At 39.2% G+C, this 24,456-nt stretch overlaps 1 protein-coding gene across 1 annotated transcript; it reads right to left on the bottom strand.

Moving 5' to 3' along the window:
* Positions 1-13: 13 nt before the first annotated feature.
* On the bottom strand, positions 14-22,583 carry pdpr (pyruvate dehydrogenase phosphatase regulatory subunit). The gene is given in 18 exon segments (XM_034148895.1): positions 14-2,471; positions 2,473-2,730; positions 5,257-5,439; positions 6,009-6,098; positions 7,437-7,531; positions 8,727-8,839; positions 9,365-9,513; positions 10,325-10,458; positions 11,064-11,219; positions 11,708-11,832; positions 13,398-13,590; positions 16,200-16,349; positions 17,657-17,774; positions 18,801-18,922; positions 19,455-19,618; positions 20,258-20,339; positions 21,722-21,855; positions 22,321-22,583. Coding segments are annotated over 18 exon segments (2,679 nt in total). The 3' UTR covers positions 14-2,321.
* Between the last annotated feature and the right edge of the window lie 1,873 nt (positions 22,584-24,456).

Raw genomic sequence — 24,456 nt, 5'->3', positions numbered from 1 at the left:
ATTTGAAACACACTCGCTTTACAAAAATACTTCGCTTTATTTCAACTCTCAATGAAGTCCTTTACACAAACATCAGGCAGAACTCAATGTTAGATAATTAGACTCTGAACACATCAGACACACTCAAACACATCGGGGAAACAAAACCGGGGCAAAGGTACTTCAAAACGACCAAAAAACATAAATAACACGGCAGATTATATCACTACAAATACATTTTCCACAAGCATGACTCAGCAAAATGACTCCAGGACAGATGGAGGGGGAAAAGAGATCAATTCAAGTTAAGTTCATTTTGATTTGGTTTTAGGATTAAACGGAGAACCTGGGAAGCTTTACCAACACGAGCAGTTACTTATATTAATGTAGTGGACAGTATAAAGTCTAGAGCTCAAAGGATGAGTCTATATTTTGATATATTGTAATTTCTCATGCAAACAATTACATTTGTCTTTAAATAATATTTAATTTAATATATTTGGCTGATTTTTTGACTGACTTAGCCTTACAGTATAAGACATAACGTTGGATTTTGAGGAATATTTTAACCTATTTTCTTACATTTTAAAGCCCAAATAATAATGAAATAATCTAGAAAATAATGATAGTTGCAGCCCTAGTAAAGGATATCAAGTAGGCCACACCACTCACATGTTTTACATTCACAATAACAGAGTGCATAACAACTGCATTTGCACATCAGCATCGATCTTAATCTACATTTAAATGACTCCACAGACTCTGAAAGACTACAGGAGGAGATTGTCAATCCTTTTAGTTTCAACATCCCCTTGAGATCCCCTCTGATGCGTTAAAGTGAACTCAGTGTCGATGCCTTCACACAAAGGCACTGGTTGAGTGTAAAGCATTCGTGCTGCATCTGATACAGCACAAGCTTTCAGATTCAATTACATAAACTTTATTTATCCGGAACAGGGGGAAGTGTTTTGTTGCAGCAGCGTGTAAACAAGGCGACGCACACAAGTTCAAAATATATATAATATAAAATATACAGAATAAGTTAGAAAACAAATGACGAATACAAAATTATTCGGTATATTTCTATGTTGAATTTGACATCGATATTTATCTATTTAATACACGTTATAAAATATACAGAATTAAAATGAAGATACATCATGTTTATTTTATATCGTATAATCTATAGATAATATTAGAGTTCAAATAACAATAAAAAGGTATATTTTACTTGTACTTTACTTGGATACTCTTTAGATATGTATAGTACTGTTGATATGTATATATTTGCTGTTTATTATCATCTTTATTTAAATATACTTGAATTTATTTATTTATGGAATACACATTAAACAGAATAAGTAAACAAATAAACAAAACAAAATTTCTCTTTATATTTGATATTGTAAATACTATACATATATATATCTTTCTGCTGTTGATATGTTATATTGAATTATATTTTTAAATCACGTGCTTGTTAAGATGCCACTGAAACAAAACAATCCTCAGTTTGGGATCAATAAAGTTAATCTGATTTAATCTAATAATAAATTGGCGCTAGTAAATATTGCACGTATAAAGAGGCGGGCGCAGCGGGGGGGGGGGGCGTGAGAAGGAGACGAGGAGTGATTTTGCACACGGCCCGCAGCTAGGAGAGGAGGCGATATGTAGCAGGAGTGGAGGAGGTGTCGAGCGTTTTCCAACCCAGCTGAGATTTCACCACGCATTCGAGTCTGCAAACGCGTCATTGAAGAGATAGAAGAGTACAATTACGTCTACGATACAGTAAAGATTCAGCTTGTAGCGCATTTTACACCCTAATGGCTTCACATAAGGGCTATACAAGTGGTTCATACTTCTCTTTCCCAATGTAAGTCAAAGGGGAAATTCTTTTAGGGCTTCATGGACTGACACATAAGGTGTAGTACCGCCATTTGGCCACTAGGAACCGTTGCATCAATGTCAGGCGCACTTCCTGGGGACTTTCTTATGAGACCAAAATACAATATTAACACCCATTAACTGAAGACACAAATTGTAAAAGAGAACTTTAAGTGGACAACATGACGGTACTGACCTGTCAATCACAAAGCAGCACAGCCCTAAAGCATATGCACATGATTCTGTACTGAAGAAGACTTGCATTTTAGACTTTAAAGATAATAAATGAAGTGTGAAGTCGGGTTATTTTCCTAATCGACTTCTATACAACCTAAAACCTGTTTTTTCTGTCTGACTGGCTGACAATAGAGAGAATGCTTGGGGGGCTTTGGTTCAATCTAAACTGGGTTGTAAAAAACATCAAAGGAGTATTGGATTTCGGGCGTTTCTCCGCCTCCTCACTTCCCCTGCAGGTTGCTGAGCTCCATGTCCTCCTTGCGGCGTTTCTGCTGGGTGAAGAGCGAGCTGAAGGGGTAGAGCTTGGCTTTGGCGGGGTATCGCTGCCCGGCGATGTCCACCTCGTAGTCTCCTCGGTTGATGAAGTCGGGGCGTGATGGGGGTGGGCAGCCCCTCTGGACTCGGGGGGGGGGAGACGAAGCCCAGGCAGATGTGGCGCTCCAGGGTGTAGCTGTAGGCGCTGCTGGTGGTGGTGCCGGCCAGCTGGTCGTTACGGTACACCGGCTCCCCCCACCAGGGCCACAGGTCCAGCTCCGTGTCGTGGTCCTCCAGAACCAGCATCACGAAGCGCCTGAACACACCGTCCTTACGCTGCTGCAGCAACGCCGCCCGGCCCAGGAAGTCCGTGTCCTGTAGAGAGGAAGAGGAGGAGAATAAGAGGAAAACATCTGAATCAGGATATGTTGTTTATCCAGGGAGAATTGGGTTTAGTGGGAAGTAGTGGAGTACAAATACTTCGTTACTATACTTAAGTAAATGTTTCTAGTATCAGTACTTTACTCCACTACTTATTTTTCTGATGACTTTTTACTTTGACTTCTTACATTTTGAACACAAATACATGTACTTTCTACTTCTTACATTTTGAACACAAATACCTGTACTTTCTACTTCTTACATGTTGAACACAAATACCTGTACTTTCTACTTCTTACATTTTGAACACAAATACCTGTACTTTCTACTTCTTACATTTTGAACACAAATACCTGTACTTTCTACTTCTTACATTTTGAACACAAATACCTGTACTTTCTACTTCTTACATGTTGAACACAAATACCTGTACTTTCTACTTCTTACATGTTGAACACAAATACCTGTACTTTCTACTTCTTACATTTGAACCCAAATACCTGTACTTTCTACTTCTTACATGTTGAACACAAATACCTGTACTTTCTACTTCTTACATGTTGAACACAAATACCTGTACTTTCTACTTCTTACATTTTGAACACAAATACCTGTACTTTCTACTTCTTACATTTTGAACACAAATACCTGTACTTTCTACTTCTTACATGTTGAACACAAATACCTGTACTTTCTACTTCTTACATGTTGAACACAAATACCTGTACTTTCTACTTCTTACATTTTGAACACAAATACCTGTACTTTCTACTTCTTACATTTTGAACACTAATACCTGTACTTTCTACTTCTTACATGTTGAACCCAAATACCTGTACTTTCTACTTCTTACATGTTGAACACAAATACCTGTACTTTCTACTTCTTACATGTTGAACACAAATACCTGTACTTTCTACTTCTCACATTTTCCAAACAGGCTGGTTCCTTTAGTTTGAATGTGTGTCTGGTGGCGTGATCATTATTATTTAGAGTCATTGCGTGCCTATTGATTTGAACACGATCCGTGTATCCATCATTTCCAGAGGCCTGTACTACGAAGCTGGATTTTCGCTTAGCCGGCTAAATTCAGGGAAATCTCGGGCTTTCCGGTCCTACGACGCTGGTTCTCTTTTTAGCGGGCTAGATTTCCATGGTAACTTATGCTGAGCGGCAAACCTGCTCCGGAGCAGGTTAGGTGGCAGGCTAAGAGATCAACTCAGTGAAAGCACCGCCTGCTGACCAATCAGAGCTCCGTGTGCGGAGTGTTTAAAGATATCAATTCATATGACAGGAGGAGAAAGGAAATACAGTTTAAACTGCCGTTGCAGGAAAGACAGCCGGCCAAAATCAACTGACTGTGTGAACGTGAAAATGAATAGAATATCCCCTCCCATCTTCAGAGCAATCTTACTATTATAACATTAGCGTTAAGAAAGCTTACTTAAATATCTGCCACGACATAAGTAACCGGATCAGAGTAACATTAAGTACAGTCCGCGGCACTGTGAGTGCAGACGGCGATGTGTCCCATTATCATTCATATCATATCACATCATAATGTATCATATATTTCCTTATCTGAGTCAGCTTCTTGAGCCGTATCTGGCCGTGCAACACTCGCAGTGTCACATACTGTATGCAGAAGTATTATTTTAAGCAACACATTAAATTGACGAAACACTCGAGTCAAATGTAATTAAAGTCAGATCCACTCGTGTCTTGGACGGGGCAGTGATATCATAAACCTGTTAATGTACGCATTCAAACACTTTTTCTTTTACCAGCTGTATTCACCTTGCAGGTGCAGCTATGTGGCTTTTATCTTGGATAAAGTGTTTAAGTCATGGATGTTTAAAGTTTAACTTCCTCATATTTGACTAATATTAAAGTTCACTTTTCATTCAGGAAGTATGACGCTGCGCTGTCAGTACGCTTGTCCATGTTTGTGATTGGTCGAATGCTCCAAATACCACCCCTTTCATGTGAACGCGCACCTAACTAGATAGGACACGGCGGCTTGAGCGATCCACTTGATAACCAGTGTCGTAGTACAGCTTAGCGCCAGCGCGTATGTTTTGGATTGGGCCAACCGGCTAACTCAGACATATCCAGGTTAAGTTGAACCAGGTTCGTAGTACAGGCCTCTGGTCTTCTCTAAAGAAGAGGGACCAATGAAAACGTTGTCATGTTGCCGTTGTTCAGCATGGAAACATTCATTAGCTAACAATGACATTATTGTTCTATTAATATAAAGGGAGGTCAGGTACTCTTTAAAACAGCTGCTAGTTATGGGTACTTTTTACTTAAGTACATTTCAAAGCCCATACTTCTTTACTTTTACTTGAGTAAAGAAGTTTAGTCAGTACTTCTACTTTCACCAGAGTATTTTTAAACACGAGTATCTGTACTTCTACTTGAGTAAAGGATGTGTGTACTTTTGCCTCTCTGGGTTTAGAAAATCCCCAAAAAGCGGATGTATGACACTTATAGTTCAGAATCAGAATCAGCTGTACTCACCGTGTCAAACTTCACCCTGAACTCTCGTCCGCACTCCAGCGGCGTGGTGAAGGAGTCCAGGTCCTGCCCCCAGAAGGCGAAGAACTTCTCGATGCGGAGGCTTCGCAGCGCGTAGTACCCGGCGTTACGGATCCCGTACTTCTGACCCACAGACATCAGCTCGTTGTAGACGTGCAGAGCGTACTGTGGGGGGGGGAGACACATGTGAGACTGTCATTTAACTCTAACCACCACATGTGAGACTGTCATTGTAGTTCCGTCTAATCCAAAAATGTACATATCCACAAGTAGCAACAAGCTTGACTCCAACAAAAATAAGTCTCAGGTAAGTTTGGTTGACTCTTTACCTAAACAAAAGGTATCAGTACAAACACATATTTTCAAAGGTAAAAAAATGATATTGCTCCGTGATTCTTTTCTCTTTCTCTTTCTAATTACCAGCAGCTGCAGTCGGCTATGACGTACATTTTACAACGGCTGGTTTAAATAAATGATATAATAATACTAATAACAAAGAATTACAATGTTCAAATATATCTATAAACACATAATATATCAAATTATACATTTTAACATATGGCTCATACAGTCATTTAACTTTAACCACTGTCAGAGAGGTGTGTGTGTGTGTGTGTGTGTGTGTGTGTGTGTGTGTGTATGTGTGTGTGTGTGTGTGTGTGTGTGTGTGTGTGTGTGTGTGTGTGTGTGTGTGTGTGTGTGTGTGTGTGTGTGTGTGTGTGAGCAGGACACACCTCTATGGGGACGTACAGCATGAAGCCTGGTTCTCCTGTGTGGGTCATACTCATCACTCTGATTCCATTAGCATAGCCAACACTCATCTCCTGTAAACACGTAAACACACACACACGGTAAACACAATTAGAATAAGAAACTAACATTGTTACAGCAAAGGGACACTGGCCAAAGGAGACTAAATAAGTTAGAAGACCAGCATATATAGTGAAGAGGAAGCAACATATTAATACAATAAAAAAAACAAGTAGCAGCTTTATAAAAAAACTAAGTGAACAAATAGTGGACTAAATACTGTTTCTATTAATGAGGGGTAAATAACAAGCAATTACTTTTGTTATTGTGAGCAACATTTATACACATAAACACAACAAACACAACAGCGTATCTAATTAAATTAAAATTAAGTGCTGAAGAGAAACCACACTGTCCTCCTTTTTACAAACAATGAACCAGACACAACATTTTAAATGAACCAGATCTCCTCTAGAGGTCCTCCGCTTTTTGATATAAATAAATAGTAAGTAAGAACTAAGAAACTAAGAAGTTTTCATAGCAGTAGCTGGGATGTTACTTTCTGAGGGTTTTATTTAAGCAATAGCTCACGACAGGCCGTGGTATATCAACCAATCAATGTTTATTTATATAGCCCAATATCACAAATGTTACATTTGTCTCAGTGGACTTCACAGTTTGTACAGAATATCAGTATGACAATACGACACCCTCTGTCCTTAGACCCTCACATCGTACAAGGAAACACTTCCAGAGAGAAACCCCACAGTTTAAAGGGGAACATGGGAGAAACCTCAGGGAGAGCAACAGAGGAGGGATCCCTCTCCCAGGACGGACAGACGTGCAATAGGTGCCGTGTGTAAATTGAATGCTATATGCTCATTATATCACAGCTAAGGGGCGTGGTTCGGCCCGACGCGAAGCACGTGCATGTGCATGCAGTTTGCTTTTCAGCCGAACTGTATACAGTTAAATCGACCGGACTTCTTTCTGCAGATGTGAGCGTCCTTAACAACGGTCAATAAGTCCTTGCTGCACATTATCCCTTACATGTTTCCATCGTAAGCTTTGTTAGTTAGTTAGTTTCGTAACGGACGTAATGTAACAGTTGTAACGTTTGTAGCTTTTCTCAGACGCGGAGGGATACTGACTTGTTGTGAAAAGTAACTACAATTCTACCCGTGATATACGCTCATTATATCACGGCTAAGAACCAATCAGATTGCTTGATTTGACTTGTCCGTTTTATAATATGAAATAAATCATTTCAACTTAAATCTGAGTCTGAATACCCTAAACTAGATATTCATCCTGCGCATACACACAATTAAATAAATAAAAAAAGGCACATATGACAGAGTTTTAACTCAACTTTAGTATTGATGAAATTGAAACTGAATTTAGTTTCCTACCTTGCAGAACATGGAGGGGAAATGGTCAGGAGTCATGGAAACATACGACAGCTCAGCCAGAACATCCATCGCACGAGGACCAATCAGATTCAGAGCTGTGGGGAAGAATCACAGTTATCAACATAAAGTCATAAACACCTTCTTAGAAAGACCTATCATGATCAGGTTAATCAAGATAATCCACAGAGCTTGTTTGAACATTTTCTTGTGGGAACTATTTTCTTTCTACCGAACTACACCCACCAAGAAGCTGGTTCTCATCTCGGGAAACAGGCATTGTTGTTTGGTTTAGCAAGTTTTTCTTGCCTTCTAGTTTCAATATATCAAAGAGAAGGCACATATCTCCAACAGTCTGCATCCCAACAAAACAATCTAAATTGATAAATAGCAATAATAATAAATATATTTTTTATTTTTGGTAGAACGCCATGAGTGCCATGCCATGAGTGTTTCATATTTTTTACAAAACCCAAGCTCATTGTATTTGTCTCATTTTAGGGAATGAATATCATCATCATTATTTGTGTCTACCTTAACGTAGGGACATTCTGTACAAGGCGGTAAATGCTTATAAATAATAGAATGTTTTAAAAAGTCAAGGTAATTTGTTACACTAAAAATATATAATGTAGATATTTGGCATGTTATTAACCACCTTATTGGTCCCCCTAGTGTTAGATTACAACACCAATCCCCAAATCAGGTCATTAAAGAACTGTGTATAGAGAGCTGATGTTTGATTCTGGTGCATTTAATATGTTGTGTGGACTCTGCAGGACCTGAATGATGTGTGTGTGTGTGTGTGTGTGTGTGTGTGTGTGTGTGCAATTGAGGGTTAATCTCACTTTCACATATATAATGTAACATGTATCACCTGCCAAACTTGCATGAATAAAGTATTTCTCAATTGTCAAGAATAGGTTAAACAGAATCACAAATCTTCACCTTCATAATAGAATAAATATTAAAACACATGTAATACTGATGTTTGGTGTTCATTTTCAATACATTTGTAATAATGTTCGACATATATTTGACTTTGTGTGTAGAATAACTGTCGATCAAAAACTATTACTAGATTATTTTGTAGAAAAAAACTATGTTTAAAATAAATGTGTGTGTGTGTGTCTGTGTGTCTGTGTGTGTGTGAATATGTGTGTGTGTGTGTGTGTGTGTGTGTGAATATGTGTGTGTATGTGTGTGTGCGTGTGCGTGTGCGTGTGCGTGTGTGTGTGCGTGTGCGTGTGTGTGTGTGTGTGCGTGTGTGTGTGTGTGTGTGTGTGTTCTCACCGGTGTACTTCCAGCTGACGTCCTCCAGGTGGAGGTGTGGGTCGTTGGGCATGTGCTTCTTTATCCAGGCCCAACAGTGGACCTGCTGGTCTGTGGGAGACACGATGAAGAAGCTGCAGAGGGGACACAATGGGAGTTATTTTTAAATGAATAACCTTTATTTAATCACAGGTAAGCACTTGAGGGTTAATCTCTCTTTCACAGACATAATGATGCAGATAATAATGTCACATTTATCATCTGCAAAACTTCCATGAATAACGTTTTTTTAACTTGAGTATTTCTTGATTCTCAAGAATAAGTTAAACAGAATCACAAATCTTGACACCTTCAAAATAAAATAATATATAGTACAATAGTACATGTAATGCTGATGTTTGGCGTTAATTTTCATGTGTAATAATGCTCGACATATCTTTGACTTGGTGTGTAGAATTACTGTCCACCAGTAGCTATATCTAAGTTATTTTGTAGAAAAAACTATTTATTAAAATAGATTTTCTGAAAGTGTGAATCAAAGACAAGAATCAAAATGTTCAACTGTTCTCCGTTCCCACGTTATTAAGTCTTCAGAGAGAGGATGAATAACATGATAGCTGGATTAAAGGTCACAGTTTAATCTCCTTAGTCCCCCTCACCTGTTCTTGCTGACGCGCACCACGCTGCAGTCGTTCTCGTAGCCCCCCCGCTCGTTCAGCATGCCGGTGTGGACGATGTGTCCCACGGGGACGTCCAGGTCGTTGGCGCACAGGTGCTGCAGAAGATCCAGAGCCTGGTCGTTGGTGGACTGAAACATCAGGGCAGAACAGAGGGAGCGTCTTTAATCACTTCATCATTACATCACTCAGCACCCAAAATACATAACTGCTGCATCAGGACTTACAACATTACAAACATTTCATCATCTGGTCATTTAAAAACGTTTCGGCTATGTTCAGGCACATGGAAACCACTCACTGGGCGTGACAAAATGAGCAATGCATGGGGGAAATACATGCTTAACACAAGAGGGAAGTGCAGCTGCAGTATTTACAAGTAGAGCTGAAAAGATTATTTAAAAATGTGTGTACTGACGGAAAGTTGAAAATGCTTTTCACAGCCTCTCAAATATGCAGATTTCCTGGTGATTAACATAAAATCAAGCAAAAAAAGTCTATTTTGCTTTAGGGTTTAAGGAGAGCCCAGGAGCCTTGTAAAACACTGGAAGTAGTAAACAATGGTTTATTAAATGATATTATCATACTTCATGAGTGATTCAAATATTGGGGATAACAGTAGTGGACATTATAAAGTAAAAACCTAAATAATGTTATTGTTAAAAGTACATTTTCATGAAATAATGCAGTTTTCAGCCGCTCAAATACTTAGATATGCTACTTTTTAAAGTTCTTAATCATATTCAAGTTGATATATTTGGGTTTTGAAAGAAGATAATTCAAGTCATTAACTTGGACTTCAAACATGGATGGAAGTTTTTTCCCCATTTCCTGACCTTTAATAGACCACATAGTTAACCTATTAAATAATCTGCAGATGAATGGATAATGAAAGTGCATATCAGACGCAGCTCTTATTATAAGTTGTCCATCGTGACTTACACTCAGTTCAAACTTGGTGAAGGAGGACATGTCGATGACGCAGACGGCCTCTTTGCAGCATTTCACTTCTGATCCGACGATGTCGAACCAGTCGGGCTTGTAGAAGGTTTTACTCTGATCCAGAGACAGCAGATCTGCACACACATGTGTTTTATTTCAACAACTCACTAAAGATTTAAAGGTCCCCTATCATACAGTTTTTCATCACTTTATTTAGGTCTCAGATATATACAAAACATGTCTCTGATTGGCTGAAACACCAAACAGATCATTGCAGCATCCCATAATCCCCTCTGTTTCAGCCCTGTTTCCAAAGCGCTGATTCTCTGTCTGTTACTTTAGATGAAAATAAGGAGCCCCTCCCCACGCCCCTCTGAGAGAGATTTGGTTACAAAGAACACAATGGTGCTCTAGGAGGAGATTCAGGTGATAAGGGGGGGGGGGGGGGGGGGGGGGGGGGGGGGGGGGGTTACCTTGGTTGCTGATTGGCTAATGGTTACACAAGCCAAAACATCGTTATGACATCATAAAGTGGCCAAAATCTGATCAGCTCATTTTCAGACAGGTTTTTATAGAAATGGATCAGGACAAAAAGAGAGAGAATCTTTTTTCCTGAAACTTTCAGAATCTCTTTCCACAGAGGGGACACATGTTGATGTAGAAAGGACATGAACAAGTGGATTTTGCATAATAGGTGACCTTTAAGGATGAAGAGACCGAGTGAGTTCCTGGTGGGTACCTTTTCCATGAGGTACAAAGTATTTGGTCCTTTCAAATCCGTGCTTCTCCATCCAGCGAGCCCCCTGTGTGTCCAGGCGGTCGTACAGAGGACTCGTCCGCAGCTGACGGCCCGTCTGGAAGTCCCAGCGAGGAACCTTCAGCTCGTACAGCAGGGCTACACACACACACACACACACACACTTATATTAAACACATGTTGTATTGGTTTCTTTCTCCCCCTCACTTGGAGAGTTTCTGTGTGTTCACTGGACCTTCTTTTATCTGGGAATAAAAACTCTTATGCTCACATTATTATTATTATTTGTTGTTGTCATATTGTACTATAATAAAACTGAAAAACATAATAATACTTAACTAATTTCTAAGGTGTTGTACATGATACGTTTGTGGCTAATAAGGTGTTTTCATGCAATACAAAAAAAATAAACAAAATACAATAAAAAAATCTATTAAAAAAAATAGTATTGTTCAAGGTTAAAGTGTTTTAAGCACAGTGTGTCCCAGCTGAGCTGAGGACTGTACATTTAGAAGATACCCACTTGTTTTGTTAGACCGTGACATAACATATCTTCAACTGAACTTTCAGTATTGCTTTAAGGTGTAGTCAACAAAAAAAAACGATATTAAGAGTTCAGTACTCACGCATGACCTCCATGACCCGGTGTCTCAGGAAGGTGCGGCTGCTCTGCAGGTTTCCAAAGCGCTTGATGTCCAGCGGCCAGACGTTAGCGGTGGGGTAACCGTACGTCATCCACTCCGCCAGGTACCTGAGACCAAAACACACCGTTACTGCTTCATGGTGGTCAGAGATGGCAAAAGTAACACATCCTTTACTCAAGTAGAAGTACAGATACTCGAGTTTAAACATACTCCGGTAAAAGTAGAAGTACTGACTAAACTTTGTTACTCAAGTAAAGGTAAAGAAGTTTGGGCTTTGAAATGTACTTCAGTAAAAAGTACCCATAACTAGCAGCTGTTTTAAAGAGTACCTGACCTCCCTTTATATTAATAGAACAATAATGTCATTGTTAGCTAATGAATGTTTCCATGCTGAACAACGGCAACATGACAACGTTTTCATTGGTCCCTCTTCTTTAGAGAAGACCAGGAAATGATGGATACACGGATCGTGTTCAAATCAATAGGCACGCAATGACTCTAAATAATAATGATCACGCCACCAAACACACATTCAAACTAAAGGAACCAGCCTGTTTGGGAAATGTAAGAAGTAGAAAGTACAGGTATTTGTGTTCAACATGTGAGAAGTAGAAAGTACAGGTATTTGTGTTCAACATGTAAGAAGTAGAAAGTACAGGTATTTGTGTTCAACATGTAAGAAGTAGAAAGTTCAGGTATTTGGGTTCAACATGTAAGAAGTAGAAAGTACAGGTATTTGTGTTCAACATGTAAGAAGTAGAAAGTACAGGTATTTGTGTTCAACATGTAAGAAGTAGAAAGTACAGGTATTTGTGTTCAACATGTAAGAAGTAGAAAGTACAGGTATTTGTGTTCAACATGTAAGAAGTAGAAAGTACAGGTATTTGGGTTCAACATGTAAGAAGTAGAAAGTACAGGTATTTGTGTTCAACATGTAAGAAGTAGAAAGTACAGGTATTTGTGTTCAACATGTAAGAAGTAGAAAGTACAGGTATTTGTGTTCAACATGTAAGAAGTAGAAAGTACAGGTATTTGTGTTCAACATGTAAGAAGTAGAAAGTACAGGTATTTGGGTTCAACATGTAAGAAGTAGAAAGTACAGGTATTTGTGTTCAAAATGTAAGAAGTCAAAGTAAAAAGTCGTCAGAAAAATAAGTAGTGGAGTAAAGTACTGATACCAGAAAAATGTACTTAAGTACAGTAACGAAGTATTTGTACTCCACTACTTCCCACCTCTGGTGATGGTGCATTTGAAACATTCAGATTGCAAAGCTGATGGATGAAAGTGCTAAACTAAGGCTGAAATGTAGCGGCTCCCACACTGTGGAAGGATCAGACAGGCCCCCACGCTGTCTGCTTTTAAATCACTTCTTAAAACCCACCTCTTCTCCTGAGCGTTTTGACATCTTGTAGATTGTTGCTTTTAAATTGTCTATTGTTTTTACTTGTACTTTGTATTTTATGGTGTGTGAGCTGAGCTGTGTGTTTTGTGTATGTTTGTTTGTTTATTTGACTGTACAGCACTTTGGTCTGGAGCATTTCAAATGTTTTATAAATAAAGCAGTATTGTATTGAATTATTTTCAGAGTAATACATATTTTATGAAGAGCTTGAAGAGTTTGATATGGTTTCTCCTCACACATGTAGCAAATGTACGTATTCCCTTGCTTACTTTCCAGCTCCTCCAGCGAAGGCGAGTCCGGAGGAGTTCATCCCGGCCAGCACGAAGTACCCCGAGATCCCCGGCATCTCCCCCATCAGGCAGCGCATGTCGGGGGTGAAGGACTCGGGGCAGTTCACCAGCTGATGGATCTCAGCCGACTCCAGACTCGGCATCCGCCTCAGCAACGCACTGAGCATCGGCTCTGCAGGGAGGACACAGGAGACGGTTTTATAATAATCTCTTACCCACTGGTTTATCACATTAAGGCTAATTATTATTAATAATGTTCTATAATAACGTGCAATTACGTATCTGCCAATACTAAATACTGTTAATATTTACTTAATTATGTGACTGTCTATGTTACTTAGACGGTCACATAAATAAAGTATTATCTTATCTACTTTTTGTAATACACTTGTTTTGATATGTTATGTTTACATGTGGAATTGAGGTATTATCTAATGGTCACTTTTGGTAAACTTGAAATGTACAGATAAATATGAACAAAGTTAGTAAAGAAATACATCTAAATGTGTATTTTAGATGTTTTTTTATTTCCACAAGTCTGAAAGAAGAGATAAAAAAAGCTCCTCCTGGGTCCTATATTTTATTGTATTTCATTTAACTATATTTAATGTTACTATATTTTAGAGGGAGAACACAATATTTTGTCTGTAAGATTTTATAATACCCTCTGTCCCATTGGTTTCTCATATGAAGGCATATACTTGTTGTATATTTTGTGACATTTGATGTTTAAATGTGAAATGTAAGCATTATCTAATGGTCATTTTTGGTCAAATTAAATTGCAGATAAACATAAACAGAGTTAGTTAAAAAATAATTTAAAAAAATGTGTATTTTAGATGTTTTTCTTATTTCCATAAGTCTGAAAGAAGACATTTAAATAAAAGACAAAACATTTCCCAAGTACATTTTTGTAATACTGTACAAGTTTTGTTTGAATATGCAACTATAGAGGCACTCTCTTATGAACTTATGAATGTCCGAATTCAGAGAGAAATGTGAAAATTGGATAAAGCCAGATTTATAATTCTTGATTCATGTTGTCAGGTTTTTACAGAGGGGTTGTGGGTTATCTCTTTGTAACAGAACTGCCCCATTTTTCCATGTTGTGGTAAAAACAATCCAGCAGGTTTTCCAACATGCGAGCTGACACAGAGGTTTGAGTGATTATTAATAACTTTAGAGTGCTCAGTGATTACTTTACTCTGTGCTCAACTTCAGGACCGTCTGGTGATATACGGCTTTCTTTACGACACAACGTCAAGCTGCACGAGGAATCTCAGATTACTGAGTCAAGGCCAAAAGACAGGTGTGTGTGTGTGTGTGTGTGTGTGTGTGTGTGTGTGTTTACTTATGTGAGATGTATTTTGAACTGACATTGCTAACAAGATTAACAGCATGACTAAAACTCTTCCAAGACCACAGAACTGACCAAGACAGGTTTTTCTTAACTCAACTTGTTTGCACGAGACTAGTTTTCCTATTTTGTATAGTATTATTTCATATTTTAAAATGTAATGATCTACTATTCTATATTAATGTTATTTGATTTTAATGTAATCTTCTCTCACTATGTTTGTATAGCGCAACAATACACCAAAGCATAGTCATTGATTGATTGACGCAACAGCGGTAATTACAATTTAAAAGTCTCAAAAATGCTACAACTACTGTCACAAACTGGATGAATGTGAAGTATTTTGTTAAAGGAGGATGAAAGCGTAATCAAGGAGCACTATTGGAGTGACTTTGATGGGTATTAGACTCAGGATTAATTCATTTGGATTCCCGCTGTATGAAGAAATTAAAGGACGGCGCAAGTGGAAACAATTCACAAAGGGATTAAACTGTTTAAAACACATGCTCAAAGTAAGCCGGATTTTGCCGATGTGTTTATGTGGATTCAAAAGTCGTAAATAATCTACAAAATGGAGGAGACCGATCTGATCGGAGCAACTGTGACAAATAATCTGAAACCGGCATGGACAATGACTATGTTTTAAAAATGCGCTTATCCAGAAAAGCCTGGTTTGGACACTTTACGGGCAGAAGAAACATTTCTATTAAAGAAAGAATTATACATTTCTGTCTTTTTATGCCTATAATAGCTACTAACTTGAATTTTTATTCAAATTAATTAATCAATTATTTTGTATATGTTATTGTAATGTAGAGACAAGGCTTTTAGTGACAATCATGTATTGCGTTACAATTATATGTAAAAAAAAAAAAAAAAAAAAAAAGTCTAAATATGATATTTGGCCTCAAATCATCTGAGGCCTGGCGCCCCCCAGGTTGGGAACCACTGGTCTAATGGATAGTGAGGTGGGCTGATGATCGAAAGGTTGCGAGTTCAAATCCTGCCTTGAACTACTAGTGTGCCCTTGAGTAAGGCACTTAGCCCTCAGTTACTCCAGGGAGAACGTCCCTGTAATTGGTCATTGTAAATCGCTTTGGAATAAGGTGTCTGCTAAATGCCTAAATTGTAAATTATATTTTTGGGAGAATAAACCCCACAGATCCTCAACTCCGGTGTGTCTCACTCATTACCAACGCATCACAGATCAACAAGAACATTGCCTACAGTAGCCATGAACTCGCATGTATTTTCTTATTTGAGGGGGGGGGGGGGGGGTGGATGCGTGGGCCACCCGAATAGGTTAAGGGGCCTTTGGCTTTTCTTTTCTTTTCTTGCCCCCACAAATAGAATCAAATTCTGTGGGAAACACTGGATTACATCACATGTCTTCCTCTCTTCATTACTTCATCTCGTTAAATTACCGAAGTGGTCCCAGTCCTCCTGCATGTTCTGGATCTCCAGCTGGTTTCGGCCCTCGGTGAAAATGGGTTTGGGGTTTTTCTCAAAGCCCCCCGACAGAACGCCGCCCTGCCAGGGCCGCACATAGATCCGTCCGTCCATATCCATCAGCACTGGAGACAAGAAACAGGGCTTTTAATCTCATGCAACGGCCAAAAGCATGCAGATAAATGTACTTCACAGGGTATATTATCAACCTCTGATCGATCTCTGATTTATGCTAATGCCTAGCACTAACAGTCAAAGTTGGACCTTGTTCTTGACATTTCAAATGTAGTCATAACACACAAATGTTGTTATTGCCTGAACAAGTTAGATGCCGCCTATCACAGCGCACTGAGATTTGTCACAAATTGTAAAGCACTCACACATCACTGTACCCTGTATGCCAAGGCAGGTTTGCCATCACTTACTGTACGGAGGCTCAGTCATTGGTACATGTTCATTTATAAAGCTTTGTTGGGTAAACTCCCGTATTATATCTGCTCTCTGATAACACAGAGAATTGCAAGCAGCTATTGTCTGAGATCGCATGATGTAGTCTTGTTAGATGTGCCAAGAGCAAGGACTGTCTTAGGTAAGACAGCTTTTATGTGCGCAGCTCCACTTGCTTGGAACAATCTTCAGCAAGAATTTAAACTGAGCAATCTCATTCCTCTGCATGTTTTTAAAGCTAGGCTAAATGAAATGCTCGTTGATACTATGGGCACTTGTAAATGTCGATAACTATGTAAATGTAACCTGTAAATATAATGTATGATGTCCTTTATTGTTTTATGTTTCATGTGGAACCTATTTGCTGCAGGTCTCCCTTGAAAAAGAGATATATGATCTCAATGGGACCAATCTGGTTAAATAAAGGTTTGAAATGCAACGGCCAAAAGCATGCAGATACATGTACGTTATCGGGAAATAATATCCGTTTTCCATGTTCAGGGTATATTATCAATCTACAAAAGAGAATTAGGATCTGTCATAAAAGGAAAAGAAAAAGGAAGATGATGAAAATGTTACTTAACTTTCATTATAAGTGATTTATGTTCTACTATCCATTCTTTATCTTCAACATTTACACTTTATTAATGAAATGCAGAAACAAAAAAGTCCTCTGATGTATTCTTATGCCGAGCACTTGTAGTCAAAGTTTGACCTTATTCTGGACATTTCAAATGTATTCTGGAGATTCAAATACGTGTTGTTTAAACTATCATAACACACAAATTCACCTTGTTTCACTAAGTGTTAAGTCTTAAAGAGATAACAAGGAAGCTGGGAGATGTTATAATCTGCAATGGGTAACTCCATCAGTCAATTTGTCAAAAGAAAAACTATTTATTTAGCAAAACAGTGATTGGAATTGAAAATCCCATAGCAAATGTGCCTGAAAAGTTCATTTAAGTGTGAGTTTGAGTGTTCAGACCTGGTGTGTCAGGGGGGAGAGGGTCCTGCAGAGGTTTGGTGAGGAGGTAGAATTGTTCACAGCCATGAAGAGGAATCGAAACCTTCATCTCACTCGCCTGACCCAGCTCGTACGCCCACTGCAGCCAAACACACACAACAAATATATCTTTAAACTGCTCTGAACACAGGTGCATTATGCCTCATATTTTAGACACTGCAATCTGCCCTGTAAGTTGATTTACTGGTATAGTTATAATGAGAATAACGCAGGTGAGAATCAGAACAGAACGCAGGACTGGGGAAATTCAATAACGTCTAAAATAAGTCTATTTGCCCAACAGGTGGTGGCGTGTTGCTTCATGTACGATGGCTTTGTTGGTCAAAGCAAATTCAACAGAAAACAAGCTGCAGCTAAATCAACTTTACTTACAAAATTCTAACATTTTTTTATATTAAAGGTAGGGTAGGTAAGTTTGAGAAACCGGCTCGAGATACACTTTTTGTTATATTCCATGGAATGCTCTTAACATCCCGATAGCAATGAATATCTTAAGTGCTTTGACAAAAAATCCATTAAAAAATGTCATCTGTGGAAGCCGTGGTACTGTAAAAAGCACGACCAATCATCTGAGCCGGCCCGGCTAAAATAACTGGATGGCCTACCTGCCTGTCAGCCTTCCATCTGTGCACAAACTTATCTCGTGCCCTCATTGGTCATGTGCGCGTTCGTGTGTGTTGGAGGAGGGGCTCTGTAAGGAAGTGGCAAATTTGTTCCGGCTGTGTATTTTCAAATTCTAGCGATCTCGAGCTGGTTCCTCCAAAATTACCTACCCCACCTTTAATGGAGAACCAACAATTGGAAATGGCCTTCGATAAAAACTGCTATGCGCAAACACACGAAGCAAAGGCATCCCAGCTTTTCCTATTTACTATAGGGAAGTAAAACAATAGAGTAATCGACTAATGGACAAAAATTACCCTAACCCCTAACCCTAATGATTAGACTACTTGATCAAAATAAACCCCTTAAAGCCCTGGCAAGATTTATGTGGGATTGAGGCATCCAGAAAGGAACTTCCTTAATGCCTTCAAAAGTTGTCCCCCATTAATTCCCTTATGTCCCTTTGCACTGGGACTAATGCTCCCACGTTTTTATTTTGTACCTGTCCTGCACAGTTGACAAAGAATTCACACTCGATGGAGCCCCGATCCGTCTCCACCGCCGTCACCTGACCCTTCTCCACCAGAACCTGCTGCACGGTGGTCCGTTCCAGGATCTGGACCCCTGCGGAGCAAACAGAAAGACATCAAGGAGAGGAGACAACAGGAGGTATACCCCTCGGTCTCCTCCCAGCTGGACTTGCCTGGAACACCTCTCTAGAGAGGCGCCCAGGTGGCATCCTTACTAGGTCCCTGAACCACCTCAACTGGCTCCTTCCGACGCGAAGGAGGAGCGGTTCAACTCCGAGTCCCTCCCGGATGACTGAACTTCTCACCTTACCCCTAAGGGAGACGCCAGCCACCCTGCGGAGAAAACCCATCTCGGCCGCTTGTATCCGATCTTGTTCTTTCGGTCATTATTATATTATTAATAATATAATTAAATTAAAATAAATTAAAACAATAATAGTAAAGTAAAATGTCCAATAAAAGAATAAATAGAAAACACATTTATAGAAACATAACAAGTTAAAGTAAACATGTGCACGTTGTATAACATTATGCAACATGTATATAACAATATATACAGTGGTGTTTACATGTAAAATATGCTTGTAAAACACTTTCTGTATTACTCTCATAAGTAATTCTCTCACCGTGTCCAGCAGCAGCTACAGCCAGGGCGTGGTTGATGTCAGGCGGAGAAACCACAGCGTCTCCAGGCAGGTGCAGCGCCCCCACCAGGTCATGAATGTTGACATGAGGGTGGAGTTTAGCCACCTCTTTAGGCTTTATGACGTTACAGCTGATCCCCATGACCCTGAGAATAGAGGGAGAACGGAAATATGAACACTTAATACTTTAAAAGGCTCTGCATATCCAACCTGGTTCCAAATCGGAGATGTGGACAGTGTAAGCTCAGCATATCAAATAGCATCCAAAAGACTGAAAGCTGCTATCATTTTACCTTTGATGTTAAGACAAATACATTCAGCTCATTGAGTAGAGGTCATTTTCTACCAGCAATACATTTGTCCAGTAAAAGAATGAAACGTAAGATTGCAGGATTAAACCACCACTAGGCAATGAGGTCAGAATCAAATCCTTAGTGACTAAGGATTTGATTCTGACCTTTTTGCCTAGTGGTGGTTAAGGCTAAGCTAAGGCTTAGTCAATACAACAATGTTTGGGGAGCTATGCTCATTTTGTAGAGCTGGCGGCCAATAAACCGAATCCAGCCTGGGATCATTCATCTCATGTCTTCCCCTTTCATTTCTGAGTCTCTCTCTCTGAAAAAACATAATTTGCGTCAACAGTTCAAATTGGTGCTGACTAAAATGTCCTTGTGCAGTTACACAGAGCTTGAGCAGTATATTTAGAATGCAAAGCTGCCTCATCCACAGGAAGTAGACACTGCCAAAAGTATCTTCAGTAAATATTGAGGTTTTAGGGTGCTTACTTTAGTCGGGATGCCAGGCGCTTCAGAGAGAGGAAGCGGTCCTGATTTTGGGCCAGACACAGAGAGCCTGTCTTCACATAACCTGAAACACACAACAACAAAAACCAAACCACATATTACTTGATTCAGTAGGTATCAAACTTAAATACCCACTTCAATAATCTACTCAAAGAGAGAAACGCTAAAATGAACTTAAGGGAAACTTAAAAGTGTCATTCTAGCATTCAAGCCCTACATATACAGAAAGTGTTTTGGAAAGTCACATCACACAATGTCTCAAAGAAATGGTGAACGCCTAATGCAAATGTTTGCAAATGAAGCTGTGGGTTTGCAGTGTTTCCTCCATTGACTGAAAAGCAGGATTCACTTCACACCTCTATATCCCCTAGAGCAGGGGTTCCCAAATGGGGGTGTTGGGAAAATACTGAATGTAGTCTTCCAATATGAGAGTACACAAGATAACAAAGGTATCCCAACTGTAGCTGTGTACATGACAGGATGTATGATTACCTAGAAGAGCATCAGGACTGTTTTAGGTATTATGATAGCTATGTGATTAACATGATGATTCAGCCTCTATGGAGAGACATATGACAAGCATGATCAATTCTGACGTGGAGCTTGTTCGGGAATAATTTGCTTAGGTATTCAACCTTTGACACAGTTGATCATTTTCTCTTCTCACTGTCTCCTTTCCCATGGCATAGGTCTACGGCCTTGGGTATTGCTGCTATCTCTCTTAAGGAGGAGCAGCTTGGGCGCATTGTTGTTGCCAGTCTATGACCGAGCACAAGCCGCCATGAGGTAGTTTACTGTTCAGGGACGAAGGTTCCCTGCCGCACATTATTTTCTATGGACGAGAGCTCTAGTTAGATTCAGGGTCCATAATAGTTTAGTCTCGCTGATGAAGAATGTTGATTATTACACTCCGAACTAGTTAAAACCTCGAGCTACAGAAAGAGTTCTTCAGAATTGGTTTGGCAACCGCTGTGTCAACTCGTGACACACCACCTGTCTTGTCAACTCTCCGGCCGTAACTCCAAATAAACCATCAGTGTTTGCCATCAAAGCTCCAGCTCTCCTCGTGTCTCTTTGAGTCCTGACTCTCCATTGCTACAGAAGTTTCCCCCACAGAGCTAATCTGAAGTAAACATTGAATACTGCTTTGTATTCCTCCATCTTGTGACTGTGTAACTCCCTCTCTTGTATATCAGCATGTGAAGGACACTGTTCAGGAACTAGTTGTACCAAATGCTCTGTATGTGATGACTACTTCCATTCTTGAGAGGATCATAAATACATGGATCCTGTTATTGAAGCTCAAGCCGGTGAGCAGTGAGATTCTTCTAACAGGGGGTTATTTGGGAAAGGATAATAATTGTACTCTTATAGTGAACCCTGATCTTCATGAATAAGTAATGAGTCAAATATGAGCCAAAGTTAACACATGTGAAAGGTTCCGACCTGTTTTGACCCCGGTCTCCTCCTCCAGCCCCTTGTAGAGACCATTGGAGTAGTTTGCCATTTGACACTCGATGGAAATAGGCTTGGCCACGCTGACAATGCCGGCACACAGTCGGGTTGTTCCTGCACCGAGTCTGATAACATATCAGAATCAGAATACCTTTATTTCTCCCACAGAGGGGACATTTAGATTTGTTTGAACAGAAAAGAGCAACAAACAGCTTAATATTAACTAAGAAGCATGCATAAAAAAATATTAAAGAAACAAAAATGTAAAAAAAATTACACAATTTGCATAATACATATTTGTAACAGTTTTGAAGATATAGCAGCCAGGTATATATTGCACAGTTGTTAACGGCATATATATATTGCATATTAACAGCACAGACAGTAGGCCTACAGCATTAGAAGAATAATACCCAATCAACAAAATAGTTTGCAATAATTTTTTCTGTCATCCACAAATCGATTGATTGTGCAGCTCTTATTATTATTATAAGAAGCATGTGCATGTATAGAAAAACATTGTGGAAAACTGATTGAAAACAATAAAGATCCATTTTCTATCTTCTTCAGATAAATCCCAGTAATCTCACCTGCCCTGCTCCAGCAGCACGATATCAGTCCAGCCCAGTTTGGCCAGGTGGAAGGCTACAGACGAGCCCACGATCCCGCCCCCACAGATCACCACCCGGGCCTGGCTGGGCAGCGGCAGCAGCGTGGAGTCCCCCCCCACAGCCAGGCAGGGCGGGGAGGTCCAGAGGCCCCGGCCGGCCAGCCTGTAGCCCGTCTGAGGGAGCAGCCGAGCGGGGCGCAGCACAGGGGACAGAGCCCTGGAGCTCCGCACACAGCTGCACATCGCTGTGCCGTCTGCAAACACAAACACACACAGACACACATACTTGTAAAGCATTCAATTATTCAATGTCAACACAACAAACGTCACATCAACAAATTAGTTAGTGCTATCTTCAGAATCAGAATCAGACTACATTTATTCGTCCCACAGAGGGGAAATGTACATTGTTATTCATAGCAAAAGTAAAGAGCCAAAAATAGCAAAATATTAAAAAGGCATGCATATAATATTAATGGTCAAAATTGAATTTACAAAAATACACATCCAGGATGACAAGAAAAAGTACCAGTAACAGTATGTATAATGTGGTATGGTAGCAGCCAGGTAACAGTAGTACAAGTTATTAACATATGTATTACAGTAGTTGAATTGTCTAACTAAGAAATACCAGCCAGTAATAATAATAATTTTCAAGTGGTAAATATATATATATTGCGCATAAGTAAGCGCACAGAGGTGTTATAGTGTGTGTTGTTATATGTGTGGTGGTCAGAGGTGGAAGAAGTACTCAGATCCTTCACTTAAGTAAAGGTAAAAAATACTATGGTCTTAAGATACTACTTAAAAGTAAAAGTCATGATTTCCTGATTTTGACTTAAGTAAAAGTACAAAAGTATAAGCTTAAAGATGTACTTCAAGTACAAAAAGTAAAAGTACTCATCATGCAGAATGGATCTCTTCACAGTGTTACATTATTATGGTTATTATATTATCCAGAGCATTTTAGTATTGCAGTTTGCCAATGTTGACCAAATGTAGATACTTGAAATACTATGTGCATTATACTATATCACCATATAATGTGTTTTTATATGTCAAAACGAACTAGTTACTGAGAGTGTCAAATGCATGTAGTGGAGTAAAAGTACAATATTTGCCTCTGAAATATAGAAGTATAAAGTAGCTTTAAATGGAAATACTCAAAAGTACATAGGTACACTTCTTGAGTTAAAAGTACTTCGTTACTGTCCACCACTGCGTCACTGTGGTGTTTATACAAGGTTACATGAACATATCAGTCAGTGCTATCCTTATTTATTGTGTAGTTGTTTGCAAACTAACGTAACGAATATATAACGTTGCTATTTTCAGGTTAGCTCAACTAACGCAGACATTAAATACGCAATTTCAACACACATGGGGCCTGTAAAGCCAGCAAGGTTAACTCAACAACAGTCCTTCAGGTGTCAGAATTATATTACAGACTCAAGTTAGCTCTACATATAATATTTCCCTTTAGCAGCAAAGCTAGCTTTAGCCCTGTCAATTATCCTGCAACTGTATATTTAAGGTAAAGCGCATACGCTGAACTTGTCATTCCTAAAGTTAGGTTAAACTTTAGTGACATTATGTGTATTTGTTAAGCTCATATGGTTAAAGTCAGCGTTAGTGTTACCATGGATGTTTAAGAGTGGTCGCTAGCATAGCTTATGCTAACGAGAAGCTACAGTTGATTATTTACCCAAGTAGCTAAACGTAAACAGTTGAGAAAACATTCTCCCCCCGCGATTCCTTTTCTTTATAACTATGACATAAAACTCACCGAATCAGACAAATCCAGACGTATTCTTAACACAGAAGTCAATAATAACTGTAATTAGACAGAAAGTCTTGTTATGGTACTGCAGTTAGTACCAATGTCAACTGCTACTTCCGGTCCAACCTTTCAAGATAAAACAATTCTGCCCACAAGTGTTTTTTTGCGTTGCAGTTGTATGTCATTATTAAAGAGTGTTTTGTATTGACTGGCCTCATTACAATTAGAGGGATTTCTTAACTGGAGACAATAAATTCAGCTCATGAAAGCTTAACATAATGTATTCTCTTATACTGTAGCTTACAGTCAGTGAGAGAAAGTAACTAAGTTAATTAA

This window comes from Trematomus bernacchii, unplaced genomic scaffold, assembly GCF_902827165.1.
Source record: "Trematomus bernacchii unplaced genomic scaffold, fTreBer1.1, whole genome shotgun sequence".
Lineage (NCBI taxonomy): Eukaryota > Metazoa > Chordata > Actinopteri > Perciformes > Nototheniidae > Trematomus > Trematomus bernacchii.
Note: the sequence above shows the minus strand (reverse complement) of the source record. Positions and strands in the feature narration are given on the sequence as shown.